The following is a 15,870-nucleotide window of genomic DNA, read 5'->3' as shown; positions in this document are numbered from 1 at the left end:
TGGGTGCTGTGTCTCTTTCCTAATGGTGAAGGTCAGATCCGGTGTGATATGACCTTGAAAGGTGTAGAGTACCTACACGGGGTCTCCAGTGCTTGTAGCTGTACTTCCTTTGTGTCACTAATTCCCAGAAATTAGTTTCAAACCTGCTGTGGTTTAGGATTTCAAAATCCATTTGAAATAAAAGGAAATGCTCCCAAAGTTGATGGCTGAGTGGAATTCCAAGGAAGTAGGACTGCAAGCTGGAATTAGCTAAGATTAGACGAAGAGCTGAAAAGCATCTCTGGTGTCGCTCAGAACTTTACATTATGACTAGCCAAGTTGAGCCAACTGCCCTTGGAGAAGCAAGATCCTCTCCCATTCCTAATCCTTAAATGGAATTTGCCACCTTAGATGCGGCTATGCCTTGTCAGGAGATGGGAGTCTTGTTTACAGTGTTAATGTGAAAACAGAAAATGGTACGATTTGGAGCCCATGTCTCCAAATCACATTCAGTTACATTTTTTCAGCCTGTTCAGTTACATTTCTTCAGTGGTCTTTATTTATTTAGCAGCCTGCACTCCCCAACGCTTTGCAGCTATTAATGGCCTCACACTGTTGGTGTTGAGGGGAGGGACCCTCTTGCTGTCCCTGAGTGCTTCTCAGTGTCGGGCATGCCAGCTTCCTCCCAGCCCACCACGCTGGCCATCATGTTCATGGCTAAGTTCACCGACCCTGCAGCTCTCTCCCGAGTCTTAGGAAACACAACAGGAAGCAACGTGTGGCATCCCTCAGACTATCTTTCCCCCATGTTGTTTGTATTTGGAGAGAACTTTCTCACAAAGAACTGCATCCATCGTGGAGGCTCGTGTTCCCCCCCCCCCCCCCCCAACCCCACACTTCCCTCCTGTCATCCTGAGATTAGTTTAGAAAACATCAGAAGATGCATCGGAAGTCCACCACTTCAGACTTGGGTATTCAAAGGAAATTGGTTCAGCATGGAAAGGAAATTAGAAATTGGATAATATCTGTGGATATTATCCATCTAGGATACTGCTCAAGACGGTGCGTGCGTATGTCTCATACTATAAAAAAATCAACGCACACGCATAAAATTCCATTTGGTCTCCTGATGTTGCTTGGGTCAGGTTTTCTTTCATTCTTTATTGTTGTTGTTTTTCCCCTTTGCTGCCTGGAACATTTGCCTGCTAAAGGGATAGAGATTAGGACTCAGGGCTTGTCTGCTTCCTTATCTCAGCAGCTGGCTCAGTCCTGGGACGAAGGTCAGTGATTTGCTCTGGTCACTAAGGGTCTGTTCAATTATCTTTATGATCATGGTTATTCCGATGGTGCCATTTGTTCAACACTTGAGATTTATGAAGCACTTCATGACGATGAACGAGGGTTTTTTTATGCTTTAAATTGGCTTGAAATCTTGTCAACACATGGCTAATTGACCACTTTTAGGTCATTTGAATGATGGTTTTCATTGAATATTTGACTTCTTGAAGTGAGATAGCTGTTTTAAGGACCTTTAAAAGGAGCTAGTGTGCTGGGTGCTGGATGAAGATGTCGGTGTCGTGGCGGTGGGGGGCATTGTTAGGGATGGGGCTTGTGTTTGGCAAGGAAGACAAGGTAGGGCACTTCTATATGGATGTTCTCTGGAGACCCAGAGCACAGGGCTTCTTCCCATTGCTTCCCCTCTGCGTCCAGCTTCCGCGCTTGCTGTGGGCCCCAGAGTCAGCATGCTTTGCTTTCTGGTCACTTTCTTATCTCTGCTTATTTGTTTGTTTGGGGTCCTCTCCTTGTGGTGCTCAGGAATCACTCCTGGTGGGGCTCGGAGTAGCAATATTAGAATTGCTCTGGTCCACGGTAAAGCTTGGAGTGTGGCATCGGTAGTTTGAAACTTCTAGGAAAACCAAGAAAGCACTGCTTAACCTTTTCATTGTTTCATTTGTACACCACTGGACCATTCAGCAAGCAGAGGGTAATTTTTCAAGGGTAATTCTGAGTCTGTCCAGCTTAGAATGTTGAGGGAGCGAAGGAAGCATCAGTATTTACAAACAGGTCAGAGGTGGGAAAACTTTCAACCCCTTCCCATCAGTCCCCAGGGCTGGAACTGGGACGAGACAGGACAGGGCTGAAGACTTGCTGGCACTCGGGAAGGAGTTGCTGGTTGTGTTGTTGCTGGAAGGTACCTTGTTCACTCGAGCCACACACTTTCCCAGCTCAGATCAAAGCGCTTTCGAGCGTGGGCACAACAGCCTCCCAAGGCGCTCCTGTGGGCCTGGAAGCCGAGGCTTGTCATCATTCGTCTGATGCGAGGGGTGAACGAGCCCCAGTCCCTGCTGTGCTGAGATGCTGACCTTGAAAATCTGTTCTGTGCCCAGACATGAAGACGAACATGCAGAGATCCCCGGTAGATGCGTCCACCCAGGCTGCCAGCGGAGGGTTTGAGTCGCTAAGAAACATGCCCTGTGTCTGTTAGTCTGAAGATGAGAAGGTGCCCTTGTGTAGGGAGGAAGACTTGGGACCCCCTCACTGGCCCCCTGGGGGAGTCTGCTCTGAAGACTAAGTTGAGGTCTTGTTTCAGGGCTGCCTGGGAGAGCACTCTCCCTTAGTTGGTTTTGAATCTCTTGCTTATTTGAAGACGTCTTTGGTGATGGGATGAAACATGAGTCACGTAACATGAAGCAGAAATGGTTGCTGTTGGCTGAGCCGTGTTGGGCAGTGATCATGCTGTGTCACCTGTGTTCTCTATCTTTCTGCTTCTGCGGGAGTTTAGCAAACAGAGTGTCAGCCTCACACTCACTTTCTCTGAAAACAAACGTGCAGAGTGACCAAACAGGGATGTGTCTGTCATGGAACTGCCGTGGAACATTCCAGCACTTTCCGTGCACCTGTGTGCTGGTTCGGCACTAAATCAGGAACCTGGGCTTATCAAAGAACATCCTTACAACTTGTACTTTAGGGCTGGGGGAGGAATTCCAGAGCACTGCAGGCGGGCACTGGGGTGCCATGGGGCGACCCTCTCTGTTTGCGGATTATGAAGTTAGGATTTGGGGGAGGCATGATGGGAGGCACCAGCTGTTGTGTGGGGACATGGGCGTGCCATGGGGCCGACTCCCCTCCTCTCCTGTTCTCTGGGTAGCGACCGAGCAGCTGAGCGACTCTGGCCCCTGCTCCGAGAGTGCCCGAGCTCCATCTTTGGACTCTGGTTCTCGCATCTTCCCCGGTATTTTCTGGACACTGCCTCAGTGTGTTTTCTGTGTCTCCCCTCTTACTGGTGTCTGTGCTCTAGGTTACGTGGCCAGCCTGCTCCCATTAGCCCCAGGTCTTCTCTTTTCCCTTTGCTCTGTGGTGATGCTGAAGTAGTTTCTTAAGTATCTACTCAAACCAAGGGAGGCGGTCTCATTCCTGAGTCACTGAATCTTCTAGGGCCTTGAGATGGTCAGTGTGATGGTCAGTGTACAGTGGACGATCAGTGTGACAGTCAGTGAATGGTCAGTGGGATGGTCAGTGTCATGGTGTAGTGGTCAGTGCTATGATCAGCGTGACAGTGTGATGTCAGTGTGATGGTCAGTGGAAAGTCAGTGTGACAGTCAGTGGGATGGTCAGTGTGACAGTGTGATGGTCAGTGTGATGATCAGTGTGACAGTCAGTGGACAGTTAGTGGATCGTCAGTGTGATAGTGTAATGGTCAGTCTGATGGTTTAGTGGACGGTCAGTGGATGATCAGTGTGACAGTCAGTGGCTAGTCAGTGGGATGGTCAGTGTGATATTGTGATGGTCAGTGTGATGGTTCAGTGAATGGTCAGTGGTCGATCAATGTGACAGTCAGTGGACAGTAAGTGTGATGATCAGTGTGCAGTAGACAGTCAGTGGATTGTCCATGTGATGGTCAGAGAAGTCTCTCATTACTGGAGTCTTCTAGAGCATCACACACCAGTGTGATGGTCAATGTGTTGATCAGTGTGATGGTCAGTAAGCAGTCAGTATGATGGTCAGAGAAATGCCCATTGCTGCAGTCTCCTGTTGCCTTCTGGTGTGATGGTCAGTGCCCTCATGCTAAGGGTTACCCTAGATGCAGTCTGGGTAGCTACTAAGTATCCATGACCCCACCCCCTCCACCTCATCTGATTCACCTCGAGACTCTTCTGAGGAAGGGCAGGGCCTGCCTGCCCCGCGCCTCCACCCTATGTCTCTCCCCTCACTCTCTGTCCTGACCCGACCTGTGCCTGCCTTCTCCCTGCAGGTCTCCAGACACCCGTGCCCGAGTTCATCGTGGACGTGGAGTCCATGGACATCTTCCCGGTGGGCTGGTGCGAGGCCAACGCTTACCCTCTGACCACACCCCTCAAGACGGCGAGTGAGTGAGCTGGGGGCGACATCGGGTGGGCAGAGGTTTGGGATATTGGCATACACACACACACACACACACGCACGCACACATAGGCATGCACACACACACACACACACACACACACACACACACGCACCAGGCAAAGAAACTCCGTATCACTGTGCATACACACACACACCTTGAACAAAGAAACTACAAATCAGCGTGCGCACGCATACCACACACACACACACACACACACACACACACTATGCTAATGTTCTTATAGACCATTGCCACCTAATGATCCCACTTAAAACTCTTCAAGACTGATCACCGTTGACATTTCTGCTTTGACCCTAAGGTGAACTGGGGGCACTATTTAAAACTGCCATCCCTTAAAGAGACAGGGTTTTCATTTCCGTGAAAGATATTCTAGTACTTTCTCCCTGTGCTTCATCTGCAAGCGCGCCTTCTCTCCAGCCCCCACCACAGGCCCCATCTGCCCGGGAGGGAGTTCCTTTCCTCGCTGGCCTCCCAGAGCCAGCTGTCAGCAGATTTATGAAGGTGCGTCCATGACAGTCACTGACAGTGCTTCAGCAGGGTGGATAGTTTCTGCTTGACAGGCCTTGATTGTCCAGAGGGTGGGTCAAGGTGACTTCTAGGGGGCTCCTCTCTGTACTTGGCTCCGGAGGGTCAAGGAGCCTGGCCCTTCGAGGAGCCGCCTTCCCCTCTCCCCGATCTCCCTGAGAAATGTAGAGCTGAGAGCCTGTTTCCCTCGTGGCTGTGTTCTCACCGAGTCTGCAGCATCCCCGGGCCCAAGTGGGAGCTGCCTGTGTGTCTCGTCCTGAGCACTCACCCCAGAGCACCATGGGGCATGCCCTCCCCATCAGTAGCCAGTCGTCTTCTGCTCACTTCCCACCTGGATGGCAGGTTCCCACTTGTCCTTGCCAGCGTCTGGATGCGAAGACCATGAACAGGCAGGTGACCCCACACTGGCAGCTTTCAGGCGTCTTTTATTTTTTTCTTTTTGGGTTACACCCAGTGATGCACAGGGGTTACTCCTGGCTCTGTACACAGGAATTCCTGGTGGTTCTGGGGTGCTAGGAATCGAACCCAGCTTGGCTGCGTGCAAGGCAAACGCCTTCCCCAAGGTGCTATTGCTCCAGCCTCTCTCAGGCATCTTTATCCTCACTCCCATTCTGCTTTGAAGAAGCAAGTACTCTAGCCCAGCCCTGCCAATCTCTTGACAGCTTTCAAACCTTTTCTGGAGTTAACTGATGCTCGTGTGGGGAAACACAGCCTGTCTGTGCCAGACTTGAGAGATGCCAAAGGGTCTGGACTTGGTGATTCTGATCTATTACAAGCATAAACTGGAGCTGTCCGTACCCCAAACATAGCTGGCTCGCTTACGTCACAGACAGACTCACTCGGCACCCATCCACCCGCCAGTAATAAAATGTTTTCGTGTAAGAACACATCATTAAACTTGACGGGTGTCTGCTGCTTGGAGAGTGTTTGCCTTCCTGCTTCCTGCGGGAGGAAAGGCATTCTGGAGAGTCGTCCCTTCCCGCGCTCTCTTTCAGTGTCTGGTCACTGAGGGCACGGTTTCTTCTTGTTACACACATGTTTTATATGAGACTGGCCGCTTGAGTGATAGGAATAAATACACCACATTCTCCTGAGTCCTCGTTTCTGATGCATCAAGGTCAGTTTTATGCTGGAAGAAATAAAAGGGGGGCAGGAATGAAATCACAATTTTAAAAATTGTGATTTTTAACTGAGTTGTTTTCGATGAATGGATTATGAAGATGTGGCATATAGATACACGGTGGAACACTAGGTAGCTGCGAGGAATGATGAAATTGGGCAATTTGCTACCACCTGGTTGGAACTGGAAGTTGTGTGAAGTAAGCCAGAAGAAAAATGGTAAACACAGGATGATCTCTTATTTGTGATGTATAGAATACTGGATGGGGAAATGCACTGTAGTAAAGGGGATGCTTGGATACCCCCCACCCCGGGCCCCGATGGTTAGGGAGGAGGATGGGGAAGGAGAGAATCTAGGGAGAAGAGAGCGGGGATAATGGATGAGCAGGCATCGGGGCTTCAGTTATGCCTGACGGAGTGAGAGTAGAGCCACAGACCCAAACACAGCAACACTGAAGACACAAGAGCTAAGCTCAACCCTGAAACCTTGTCAGGAGACTTTCAGGGTGACAGGGGGACAGGGCAGGGGCTGCAGTGGGAGGGAAAATGGGGACAGTGGGGGAGGTGAAGCTTACGCAGGTGGTAGGCTTGGGTTGGCCTGAAACTCAACTGTTGGTAACTTCGTAAATCACAGTTCTTTAATTAAGAAAAGAGGGACACATAAATGAAAAAAAGAAAAGGCTGAGCTCTGTTTCAGATGCGCCCTCCCCGCCCACGAGCGAGGCTGACTGTGTTTCCCTCCTTCTTGCCTGTCCCACAGCACAGAAGCAAAGGAAGATTGCGGTGGTGCAACCAGAGAAACAGTGAGTTCCTTTCTCCCACTCAGAGCATAGGGGACGGTCGTGTGTCCTGGCAGAGGACGGAGGCAGGGTGGCACTTCCTGGTCAGCAGGGGGACAGAAGGCGTAAATGCCCCTCGCAGGCTTCCTGGGGGACACTCAGGCCTGATCTAACGGGGGAGCCCTGCAACACCCTCAACACCCTGCAGGTGTCTGGCCCTTCGAGGAGAAGACTGGGCCAGGCACTGCCATGACCCGGACGTCAGCAGCCACCATGACATCACCAGCACACTTGCTGAAGTCATGCTGCCTGCAGAGGGGATGCAAACAGCAACTCTGCCGTCTGAAATCTCAGTTGCAGTCTGTTACATTGTAGCAGGGTTATAGGAGAATTAAGTTACATTCCAGGGTGAGTGACTGGGGGACCCTGATTGAAGGGCGTCAGTGGGGGCGCTGACTGGGTATTTGTGTAAGAGCACAGAGGTAGTGCAGGTTCCCGCCAGGAGTTCCGCTTCCTTCATAAAAACAGCCCCAGAGCACTGTTGACCCCACGCCCGGGTCAAGCTGAAGTCGCATTTCAGTAGGACGAAGCCAAGTCAAACCATGTTGGGATTTGAATGGAGCAGCAGTTTGGGGGCACTCTTGGTTTCTAAACTCAGGGTTAGATGTAACCGGGAGTTACTTCCAGCTACAGTTTCACAGGGAAACGGGACAGCCAGTTTGCACCAGTAGCTCAGGTCAGGTTTGAATTCTCACTCCTAGACTGGCTGTGTGTGTGTGTGTGTGTGTGTGTGTATTTGCCTGTGTGCCTATATGTGTGTCTCTCTGTATGTGTCTGTATATATGTGTGTTTCTGTGTGTGTCTGTCTGTGTCTGTATATGTGTTTATGTGTCTCAGTGTGTCTCTATGTATGGGTCTGTGTGCCTGTAGATGTGTGTTGTCTGTCTGTGTTTGTGTATATATGTTTGTGTGTCTGTGTTTGTGTCTGTGTCTGTGTGTCTTGGTGTGTCTCTGTCTGCCTGTATATGTGTGTCTCTCTGTGTGTGTATGTGTGTATTTCTGTGTCTGTGTCTGTATGTCTATATATGTGTGTCTCTGTGTGTCAGTGTGTTCTCTGTATGTGTCTATGTGCCTGTATATGTATGTGTCTGTCTGTATATATGTGTTTATGTGTGTCTGTGTCTTTGTACCTTTGTGTGTGTGTCTGTATATATGTGTGTCTGTATAAATGTATGTGTGTGTATTTGCCTGTGTGCCTATATGTGTGTCTCTCTGTGTCTGTATATATGTGTGTTTCTGTGTGTGTCTGTGTCTGTATATGTGTTTATGTGTCTCAGTGTGTCTCTATGTATGGGTCTGTGTGCCTGTAGATGTGTGTTGTCTGTCTGTGTTTGTGTATATATGTTTGTGTGTCTGTGTTTGTGTCTGTGTCTGTGTGTCTTGGTGTGTCTCTGCCTGTATATGTGTGTGTCTCTCTGTGTGTGTATGTATGTATTTCTGTGTCTGTGTCTGTATGTCTATATATGTGTGTGTCAGTGTGTTCTCTGTATGTGTCTATGTGCCTGTATATGTATGTGTGTGTGTCTGTATATATGTGTTTATGTGTGTCTGTGTCTTTGTACCTTTGTGTGTCTGTATATATGTGTGTCTGTATAAGTGTGTGTGTATGTGTGTGTGTGTGTGTGTGTGTGTGTGTGTGCTGGGCCCTGTCGACCCCATTCTTCACTCAGGCAGGGGCCAGGGCGTCTCTGAGCAATGCTGCAGGCCCAGCTGTCTGTTGCTTCCCTTCCTTCCCCGGTGGCTTCTGCCCTGGGAGCCAGTGCCCCTTGGCCCTCCTGCTCTGTACGTGGTTTACTGGGCCCCTGGGTCCCCACAGAGCCCCCCCTGGGGAGGAGCCTGGAGCCCTGGAAGACGGCCTGGAGCATGTTTGCCCTTAGACCAGGAGGGGGGATTAGGCGCCACTGCCCTCCACGACTCAAGGCAAGCCCAACAGCCCCAGGCCCTCGTGCCCGGGACCCCTAAGCAGGGCAGGGCTGGGGGCTTCTGGGGGTACCTGGGCAGATCCAAGAATCGCCCTCCAGGGTGATGTCATTTCCACTGCTGCACTCGGTGTGTGCAGATGCGTGGACACTCACATTCACATGCGTGTGCACAGGCACCACGTGTGTGTACTGAGATCTAGGCATGCGTGCACATGCAGACACGTGGCCTCCATGCATGCACACACATGCGTGCACAGACACATGTACACACAGGCACACGTGCAGGTAGGCACTCACCTGCACACACAACATCTAACCCTGCTGGATCCTTCTCTGAGAACAGAAGCTCGGGGCATGCTGGCTGCTGCTCGGGCCCAGGACGCTCTCGTTCTCTCTGCCCACAGCTCTCCCTCCTCAGTGCCTGTGGAGAGGATACCGCACAGAGAACTCTGTGTACTGCCTCACCTGGACGCCACAGGTGAGAGAATCCTGGGGGATGAGGCGGGGAGACAGTGGGTGGCTCCGGTCCGGTGGGCTCCCAGCACCTGGTCTTCCTTTGGCGTCAACAGAGGCCTCTGCAACTCGGGCCTCTCTGCTCTGCTTTTTGTCCTGTGGCCTGAGACGGTTCTCAGGACCTTAGGGGAAAGGACTCCTGAGCTGCTTGCAGTCTCAACCCGGGGCTGGGGAGATGCCCCAGGGGTCTGGCTCAGGCCTTACCCTCGGGCACTGCCAGGAGCGGCCTCTAAGCACTGAGCCCAGCTCTCTTGGCAGGCCCCGCCAATGGCAAGTACTGCTGCCCGCAGCTCTTCATCAACCACCGCTGCTTCTCGGGCCCCTACCTCAACAAGGGCCGCCTCGCCGAGCTGCCGCGCTCCGTGGGGCCTGGCAAGTGCGTGCTGGTCCTCAAGGAGGTGAGTTCCACGGGGTCATGGGTACGCTTGGTGGGGTCACATGAGATGCTGACTCGGGTCAGGCGCCTCCCGCGTCCCAATGTCCTGCACACTCTTACCCCAAGGGATCCCCTGCACGTTTCTCCCGAATGGAGCATGAGCTGTAAGCAGTAGGGTTCTGGAAGATTCCGCCGAGGGTGCCTGGGGCTCAGACAAGCGAGGGTAGGCTTCTGGGAAGGACAGTGTGGAAGGGCCGGGATGCGGGAGTCTCCCTGCCTCCCTGGGCGGGCCCTAGGCCATGCCCCTTGCGTGGCCCTGCACCCCTGGCTACCCTGGGGCCACGAGAGGGTTCTGGGAGACAAAGGCAGGGCCCACTTCAGACTCTAGTGGAATTCTGCGGACCCTCAGAGACTCGGGCCTTCCTCCCCATGGCCGCCCGCCTGAAGAGGAGGCCCTGCAGTACACAGTTCTGAGGGTCAGTGTTGGACAGTAGTGTCCATGACCATTGGCCCAGAGTGACCTGCCCTGCCCACTAGGGTATCCACGTTCCTGCCGAGGGTCCAGACAGCTGCGATAGGTTCTGGTGCAGACACGGACGGGTCTGGGGCTCAGGGTTGGGTGATAGATGCTGGGAGGGAGTGCCATGGGGCCTCCTGGTGAGCAAGTGAGGCGATGAGGGTGGACGGAGGTTGGCAGTGGCCCCCAGGGCCCTTTGCAGGAGCTGGTTTCCCCCAGACCAGGGCCCCCCCCCACCCTGTTCTAGTCCAGGGACTGGGCTGCTTCCTCCTGCCCCCCATGTGTCTGGCCTGTGGCAACCCCGCCGGGGCCCACAGAGTGTCCCGTCCCCTCCTCTGCTTCACTGACCGTCAGCAGGGCCATGAGGGGTCATCATCCATCATCGCCTCCCATCCGCAGGTCCTTGGCATGATCATCAACGCGGCCTACAAGCCCGGCCAGGTGCTCCGTGAGCTGCAACTGGTCGAGGACCCGCACTGGGATTTCCAGGAGGAGACGCTGAAGGCTAAGTGAGTGGCCGTGCCCAGGGAGTCACGCCGTCATCCCCCTCATGTGGGTAGAGCCCGGCAGATGCCTCGCATCAGGGGTGCCCGTCCGTCCTCATACTCAGAGACTAAATTCCTTCCTCCACACCTCACACTCCAAGCGCCGGCCAGCCAGCCCAGGGGGCATTGTAGGCCAGGTTGGGTATGTCCGGGAGTGACCCCAGCCCCATGCATCTGCAGGGCCAAGACACAGCAGGGACTGCAGGGAAACCTGCAGGTCCACTGACCAGCTCCTTCCCCCCCGGGGTCCAGGTACAGAGGTAAAACCTACCGGGCTGTGGCCAAGATCGTCCGCACGGCTGCGCAGGTGGCAGCCTTCTGCCGGCGCGTGTGTGCCCGGCTGGAGTGCTGCCCGAACCTCTTCAGCCCCATGCAGGTGGCCGAGCACTGCCCCGAGAACTGCTCCACGTACACCAAGACCAAGTACAGTGAGTGGGGGGCCGGGCGGGGGCCCCTTCCCGCTGTCCCACGCTCTGGCCTTGGGGGCCACCTCCCACCCGGCCTCACCTGGTGCCCGCTCGGCTCCCACCCTCCTCGCCCCATCCCGTCTGGCCCCCCCCGCTCTGGCCTGGCGGTGACCGCTGCCCTCTCGCTGGCAGCCTACTGCTACGGGAAGAGAAGGAAAGTCAGCAGGCCCCCGGTGGGCGAGCGCAGCATGGACAGCGGCCCCCCCCAGGCCGGCGCGGCGGCGGAAACGGCGCAGGTCTCTTCTGGCGCAGAGGCAGCAGCAACCGTCCCCCATAGGGGCAGCGGCCGCCTCTGGGGAGGTACGTGTCCCCCACTAGCCTGCATGCCAGCCCCATTGGCACCCCCCGCCCCGTCCCCACTACCCAATGCTTGTGCATCTCTCCAGGAGAGTGAGGACAATGTGGCAGAGGCCCCGGACGAGGAGAGCATGGGCGAGGGCAGTGGCTCAGAGCCCCACGATGACCAGACGGACATGTCCAACGAGCTGCTGGCTGCCCGAGCCCCCGGGGCCACAGCCTTGAGGAGCAGCTCGAAGCCCCCATGCCAGCTGCCCCCTGAGAGGACACATCGGGGCCGCAGGGCCCTGCCCCCTGCCTGCGTCCAGGGGGGCCTGGCAGCCGGCCAGGACACAGCTGAGGTACGGCAGCACGGCTGGAGGGAGAGCGCGGGGGGCAACAGGGACCCGGCCCAGGGTCACCTGCACCACTGGGTGTGAGCCCCCAAAGGAGCAGAGTGAGGGCTGCAGGGGTCTTGTCCCAGAGTAAGACCCCAGGGTAATGTTTTAGAGCCCTCGGATAGCTTGGAGAACCGGGTCAGTGCAGGGGCCGGCCACGGAGAACAATCGGTCCAACAAAAGGACACCGTGGTCTCGGGGCTAAATGGAGGACGGGCCTGTGTCCACAGTCTCAGGACTGGATGGGGGGGCGGGGTCAGAGTCTGTATCCACCGTCTCGGGGTTAAATGGGGATCAGGCCTATGTCCACAAGGCTGGATGGGGCATGTGGCCTGTGGCCTGTGCCCTGCCCGTCAGATGGGGCTGAGTCCTCAGCAGACCCCAAATGTCTGGGCTGAGCCTCTGTCTGCCCCCCCAACTGCCCCTTCCAAGTCCAGACCCAGGTCCCCCCAGGCGGACCCAGGGTGCCTCACAGTCCCCAGGAGACCGAAGTGCGGGCCTAGGGAAAGTGGCCATGCCCATCCCTCCGCAGGACGCCCCACCCGCAGAGGAGGAGGAGGAGAGACTCGTCCTGGACAGCAACCCACTGGAGTGGACGGTCACCGACGTGGTGCGCTTCATCAAGCTCACGGACTGCGCACCACTGGCCAAGATCTTCCAGGAGCAGGTGGCCGCTGTGGGCCTGCAGGGGGTGGGGATGCTGAGAGTGGCCAGGCAGGGTGGCCACGCTCCTTCCCACTGGCAGGGCAGCCCCGTGGTCCCGGCTGTGCCCCCCTGACCTGACCTGTCCCTGCAGGACATCGACGGGCAGGCACTGCTGCTGCTGACGCTGCCCACAGTGCAGGAGTGCCTGGAGCTGAAGCTGGGCCCCGCCATCAAGCTGTGCCACCAGATCGAGCGAGTGAAGCTGGCCTTCTACGCCCAGTATGCCAACTGACCTCCTTCTGGCGCTGGGACACGGGCATGGTGCCCCCGCTGTGTGCCTGCACCCGGGACAGGAGGCTGCCCGGGAGTGGGGACATCTGCAGTCATCAGGGCCCCGCGTCTATCTTCCTGCTCCGCACCCGCACCCGAAACCTGCCTTCTAGATCCCTCACATGGCCTCTGAATGCCAGGACCAGGGCTCACCCGGCCTCGTCTGTGGCTGTGCCAAGGAGGCCCTGGTTGGAGTATCTGGGACCTCCCAAGGCTGCTGTGGGGGTCCTTCGGGGGCTTGGGCTGCTGTTGGATGCAGACTGGGGCCAGACGGCCCTGTGGGAGTGGGCAGCAGGCATGGCAGTGAGTGGCCACTCCCAGGGTGCCCACCCACCCGTGAGCCCCTCGGGGCCTGGGTCCCAGCAGCTTTCTCATTCACTGCCCCCGTTTCCAATTCTGCCCCAGAAGGAAAAGCTGCGGCTCTCAGAGGCAGGTGGGCAGAAGGGGTTGGGAAGGTGTGCCCACGCCGGCTGCCAGCTCCTTAGTGCCTCTGCCCAGGCCCAAAGGGGAAGAGTCCGGATTGGCCCGAGTGAGGGATGGACAGGAAGTGGGAGCTGCCGTGCCCCGGTTGGCTCACACCACACCCGTCCCTTCACTTGAAGAGTGACATGCTTGGTGGTTCTCCTATGGCCAACTCCGCTGGGAGTCGGCTTGGCACTGCCCTTGTGTGCCCACACAGGTGGTACATGCTGGTACAGCAGTCACGTGGTGCCACATGCAGACAAACTCATGAGCGTGTGCTGTGGCCCCTGTCCCTGCCCCCACCCACCCGAGCCACTGTGGCCCTCACCTGCTGCTCTTCCCACTGTTCCAGAGAGGCGGCCACCACCGGGCCCTGAGAGTGCCAGGCACCTCGCTTACTGGGGTTCCTGGCCACCCCTCGTGGCACACTTGGAGCCGGGCGGGATGCAGAGGCCCTGCCCACAGTATGCGGCCAGGCGCCAAGGTTCCTCAGGTTCTGGCCACCCACTTTCAGCGTTGGGCCTGGGGATATGCTGGGGCTCAGGTGGGGAGTGAGTGGGGGGCGCCAGGTGGCCTGCTGGGCCCCATCCGAGGGGGCTGGTGCCAGGACCAGCCTGATGTAGGGCAGCGCCCCCATGAGCCCTGGTGGTGGCCTTGCAGGCTGAGCCTGGGCATGTGAATCAGAAGGACGGTGAACGGCATGTGGCAGGGGGCCGTCTCAGGCCTGGTTATAGCCTGGGGGGGAGGGGGGAAGGGGGCCTCCTGGGCGGGCAGCTCCTGGAATCCTGGACCCTCAGTCCTTGCAATACCAGGTGTCAATGTGCGTGGGATGTGGGTGAGGCTGCCCGTGTCCACACACACCAGCCCCCCGCTGTCAGGAAGCATTGGCGCCCTCCAGCCCCCCCAGCTCTCGACTGCATCCACTGAAGGCCAGCAATTCCCCCAAGATCAGGTGAGCACTGCCTTGTCACACCTGCCTCTCCCCAGCATCCGCCCCCAGCCAGGCACTCTGCAGTTAGTCTCCTGCAGGCCCACATAGGATCACCTGTGGCCTGCCAGGCCTCCCCCTGCCTCTGCTCCCTATCCCAGCCACCTCTGCCCCTGGCCCCTAGGGGCCCCCATCATCTCTGCTGTCTGGGTATTGGCCACGAAAGTGCATCATAGCGTGTGGGTCTCACTGCCCGCAGGGTCAGAGCTGCCAAGTGGGGAAGATCCCACGCACAAGAATCCCCACCTGAAAGGAGTTGGGGTGGGGCAGAAAAGTCTTTGCTTGGGAAGAAATCACCCTGCAGAATCGCCCCTGGAAGTTGGGGTCCTTGAGCCCCACCCAGTCTGCGAGCTGCATGACCGTGGGGAGGTGGGGGGGGTGGTCACTGGTTCTGTCACATGGAAGGCCATCTCGTGTGATCTATTCCTTGGTCAGGCTCGCCACCCCAGCCTTCAACTCAGACACGCTGTCCCCGTGAGCAGTGTCTGGAATGGTGACCCAGGGCTTCCTCTGAAGGTGGGCTCGGGCCTCGTCCTGGAGGCAGGAGGACTTTCCTGTGCAAACCCCAGTTCCCATAGGGAACTGGATGCAGATGCTGCCCCTTGGAAGCCTGGCTTGCTCTGCTGCTCAGAGGCGGTCTCGCCCTGTAGAAATCTGACAGCATCTGAAGGGAACCAGGGGCTCGAGGGCCTTTAAAGCAGATATCGAGGTACACTGAGTGTATCTGCTGCAGCAGCTTAAGCAAGGGGGGGCAGTCTTGGCCCCTAAGAAGGATGCTCTTATCATTTTCTGTTCAGAGTTTATGTAAATTCAAAGGAGTTCACTCCCTGTGTGGTCGGACGCTGGTTGCTTCTCTTACGTGGGACTCACTTCCTCTCCCCAGAAGCTGTCCTTCCCAGGGTCTCAAGGGGACAGGGCATCCGTGTGGCTCTCAGGCAGGGGAAAAGCACCTCCTGAGGTGTCTGCGTGGAAAAAGAAGGTTCTGGAATAGCCTCGGGGTGGGACAGAGTCTTCATTGGCAGAGGACAATCGTGTTGGGAAGGGAGCTGGCGTGACCCGGAAGCATAATGACCGCCAGCATATGTCCGCTTGCTCACCGCCCACTTTGAATTTTTTTTTCTGGAAGCTTCACTCCTGTGTCGTGTATGTTCTAGTGCATAGAAAGGGAAAATGGGTGTTTTGGATTTTGAGGTTTGTAGGACAAAGGGCATGTTGTCTGCTGTAAGATTGTATTCTGTATATACGTTCTCATGTAAATAAAATCTATAGCAGAGTTCTATTTTAATTTCTATTCTAAATGGAAAACCCCTTTCTACTTGAAGACTTGTAAGCCACATTGTTAATAAAGGAAAATGAATTCTGAGGTGGTTGTCTGCATCCAAGCATATTTTTTAGCATCAGCATTATTAGGGTTATTCAGCTTTGGGTTTTGTGGCCCCCTTTGCTATACACTTACGCCTGTATTTACAAATCCCCAGCAATTGTGCATTCGGCAGCCACATGCTCACATCTGCCTTTTTTTTTTCTTTTTGGGTCACACCCGGCGATGCTCAGGGGTTACTCC

The 15,870-nt window shown here is 55.7% G+C and overlaps 1 protein-coding gene across 1 annotated transcript in view; it reads left to right on the top strand.

The window, feature by feature from the left end:
- The window catches only part of SFMBT2 (Scm like with four mbt domains 2), a 59,856-nt gene extending 47,032 nt beyond the window's left edge, over positions 1-12,824 (top strand). The window contains 11 exon segments of the mRNA XM_056114579.1: positions 4,232-4,345; positions 6,789-6,831; positions 9,194-9,267; positions 9,561-9,700; positions 10,595-10,704; positions 10,993-11,168; positions 11,340-11,407; positions 11,409-11,507; positions 11,594-11,788; positions 12,357-12,548; positions 12,678-12,824. Coding sequence (XP_055970554.1) covers positions 4,232-4,345; positions 6,789-6,831; positions 9,194-9,267; positions 9,561-9,700; positions 10,595-10,704; positions 10,993-11,168; positions 11,340-11,407; positions 11,409-11,507; positions 11,594-11,788; positions 12,357-12,548; positions 12,678-12,818 — 1,352 coding nt within the window. The 3' untranslated portion in view covers positions 12,819-12,824.
- The last annotated feature ends 3,046 nt before the right edge of the window (positions 12,825-15,870 follow it).

Source organism: Sorex fumeus, unplaced genomic scaffold (assembly GCF_029834395.1).
Source record: "Sorex fumeus unplaced genomic scaffold, SorFum_2.1 ptg000026l, whole genome shotgun sequence".
Taxonomy (NCBI): Eukaryota; Metazoa; Chordata; class Mammalia; order Eulipotyphla; family Soricidae; genus Sorex; species Sorex fumeus.
The sequence above is the reverse complement of the archived record's forward strand: the minus strand, read 5'-3'. Positions and strand labels throughout refer to the sequence as shown.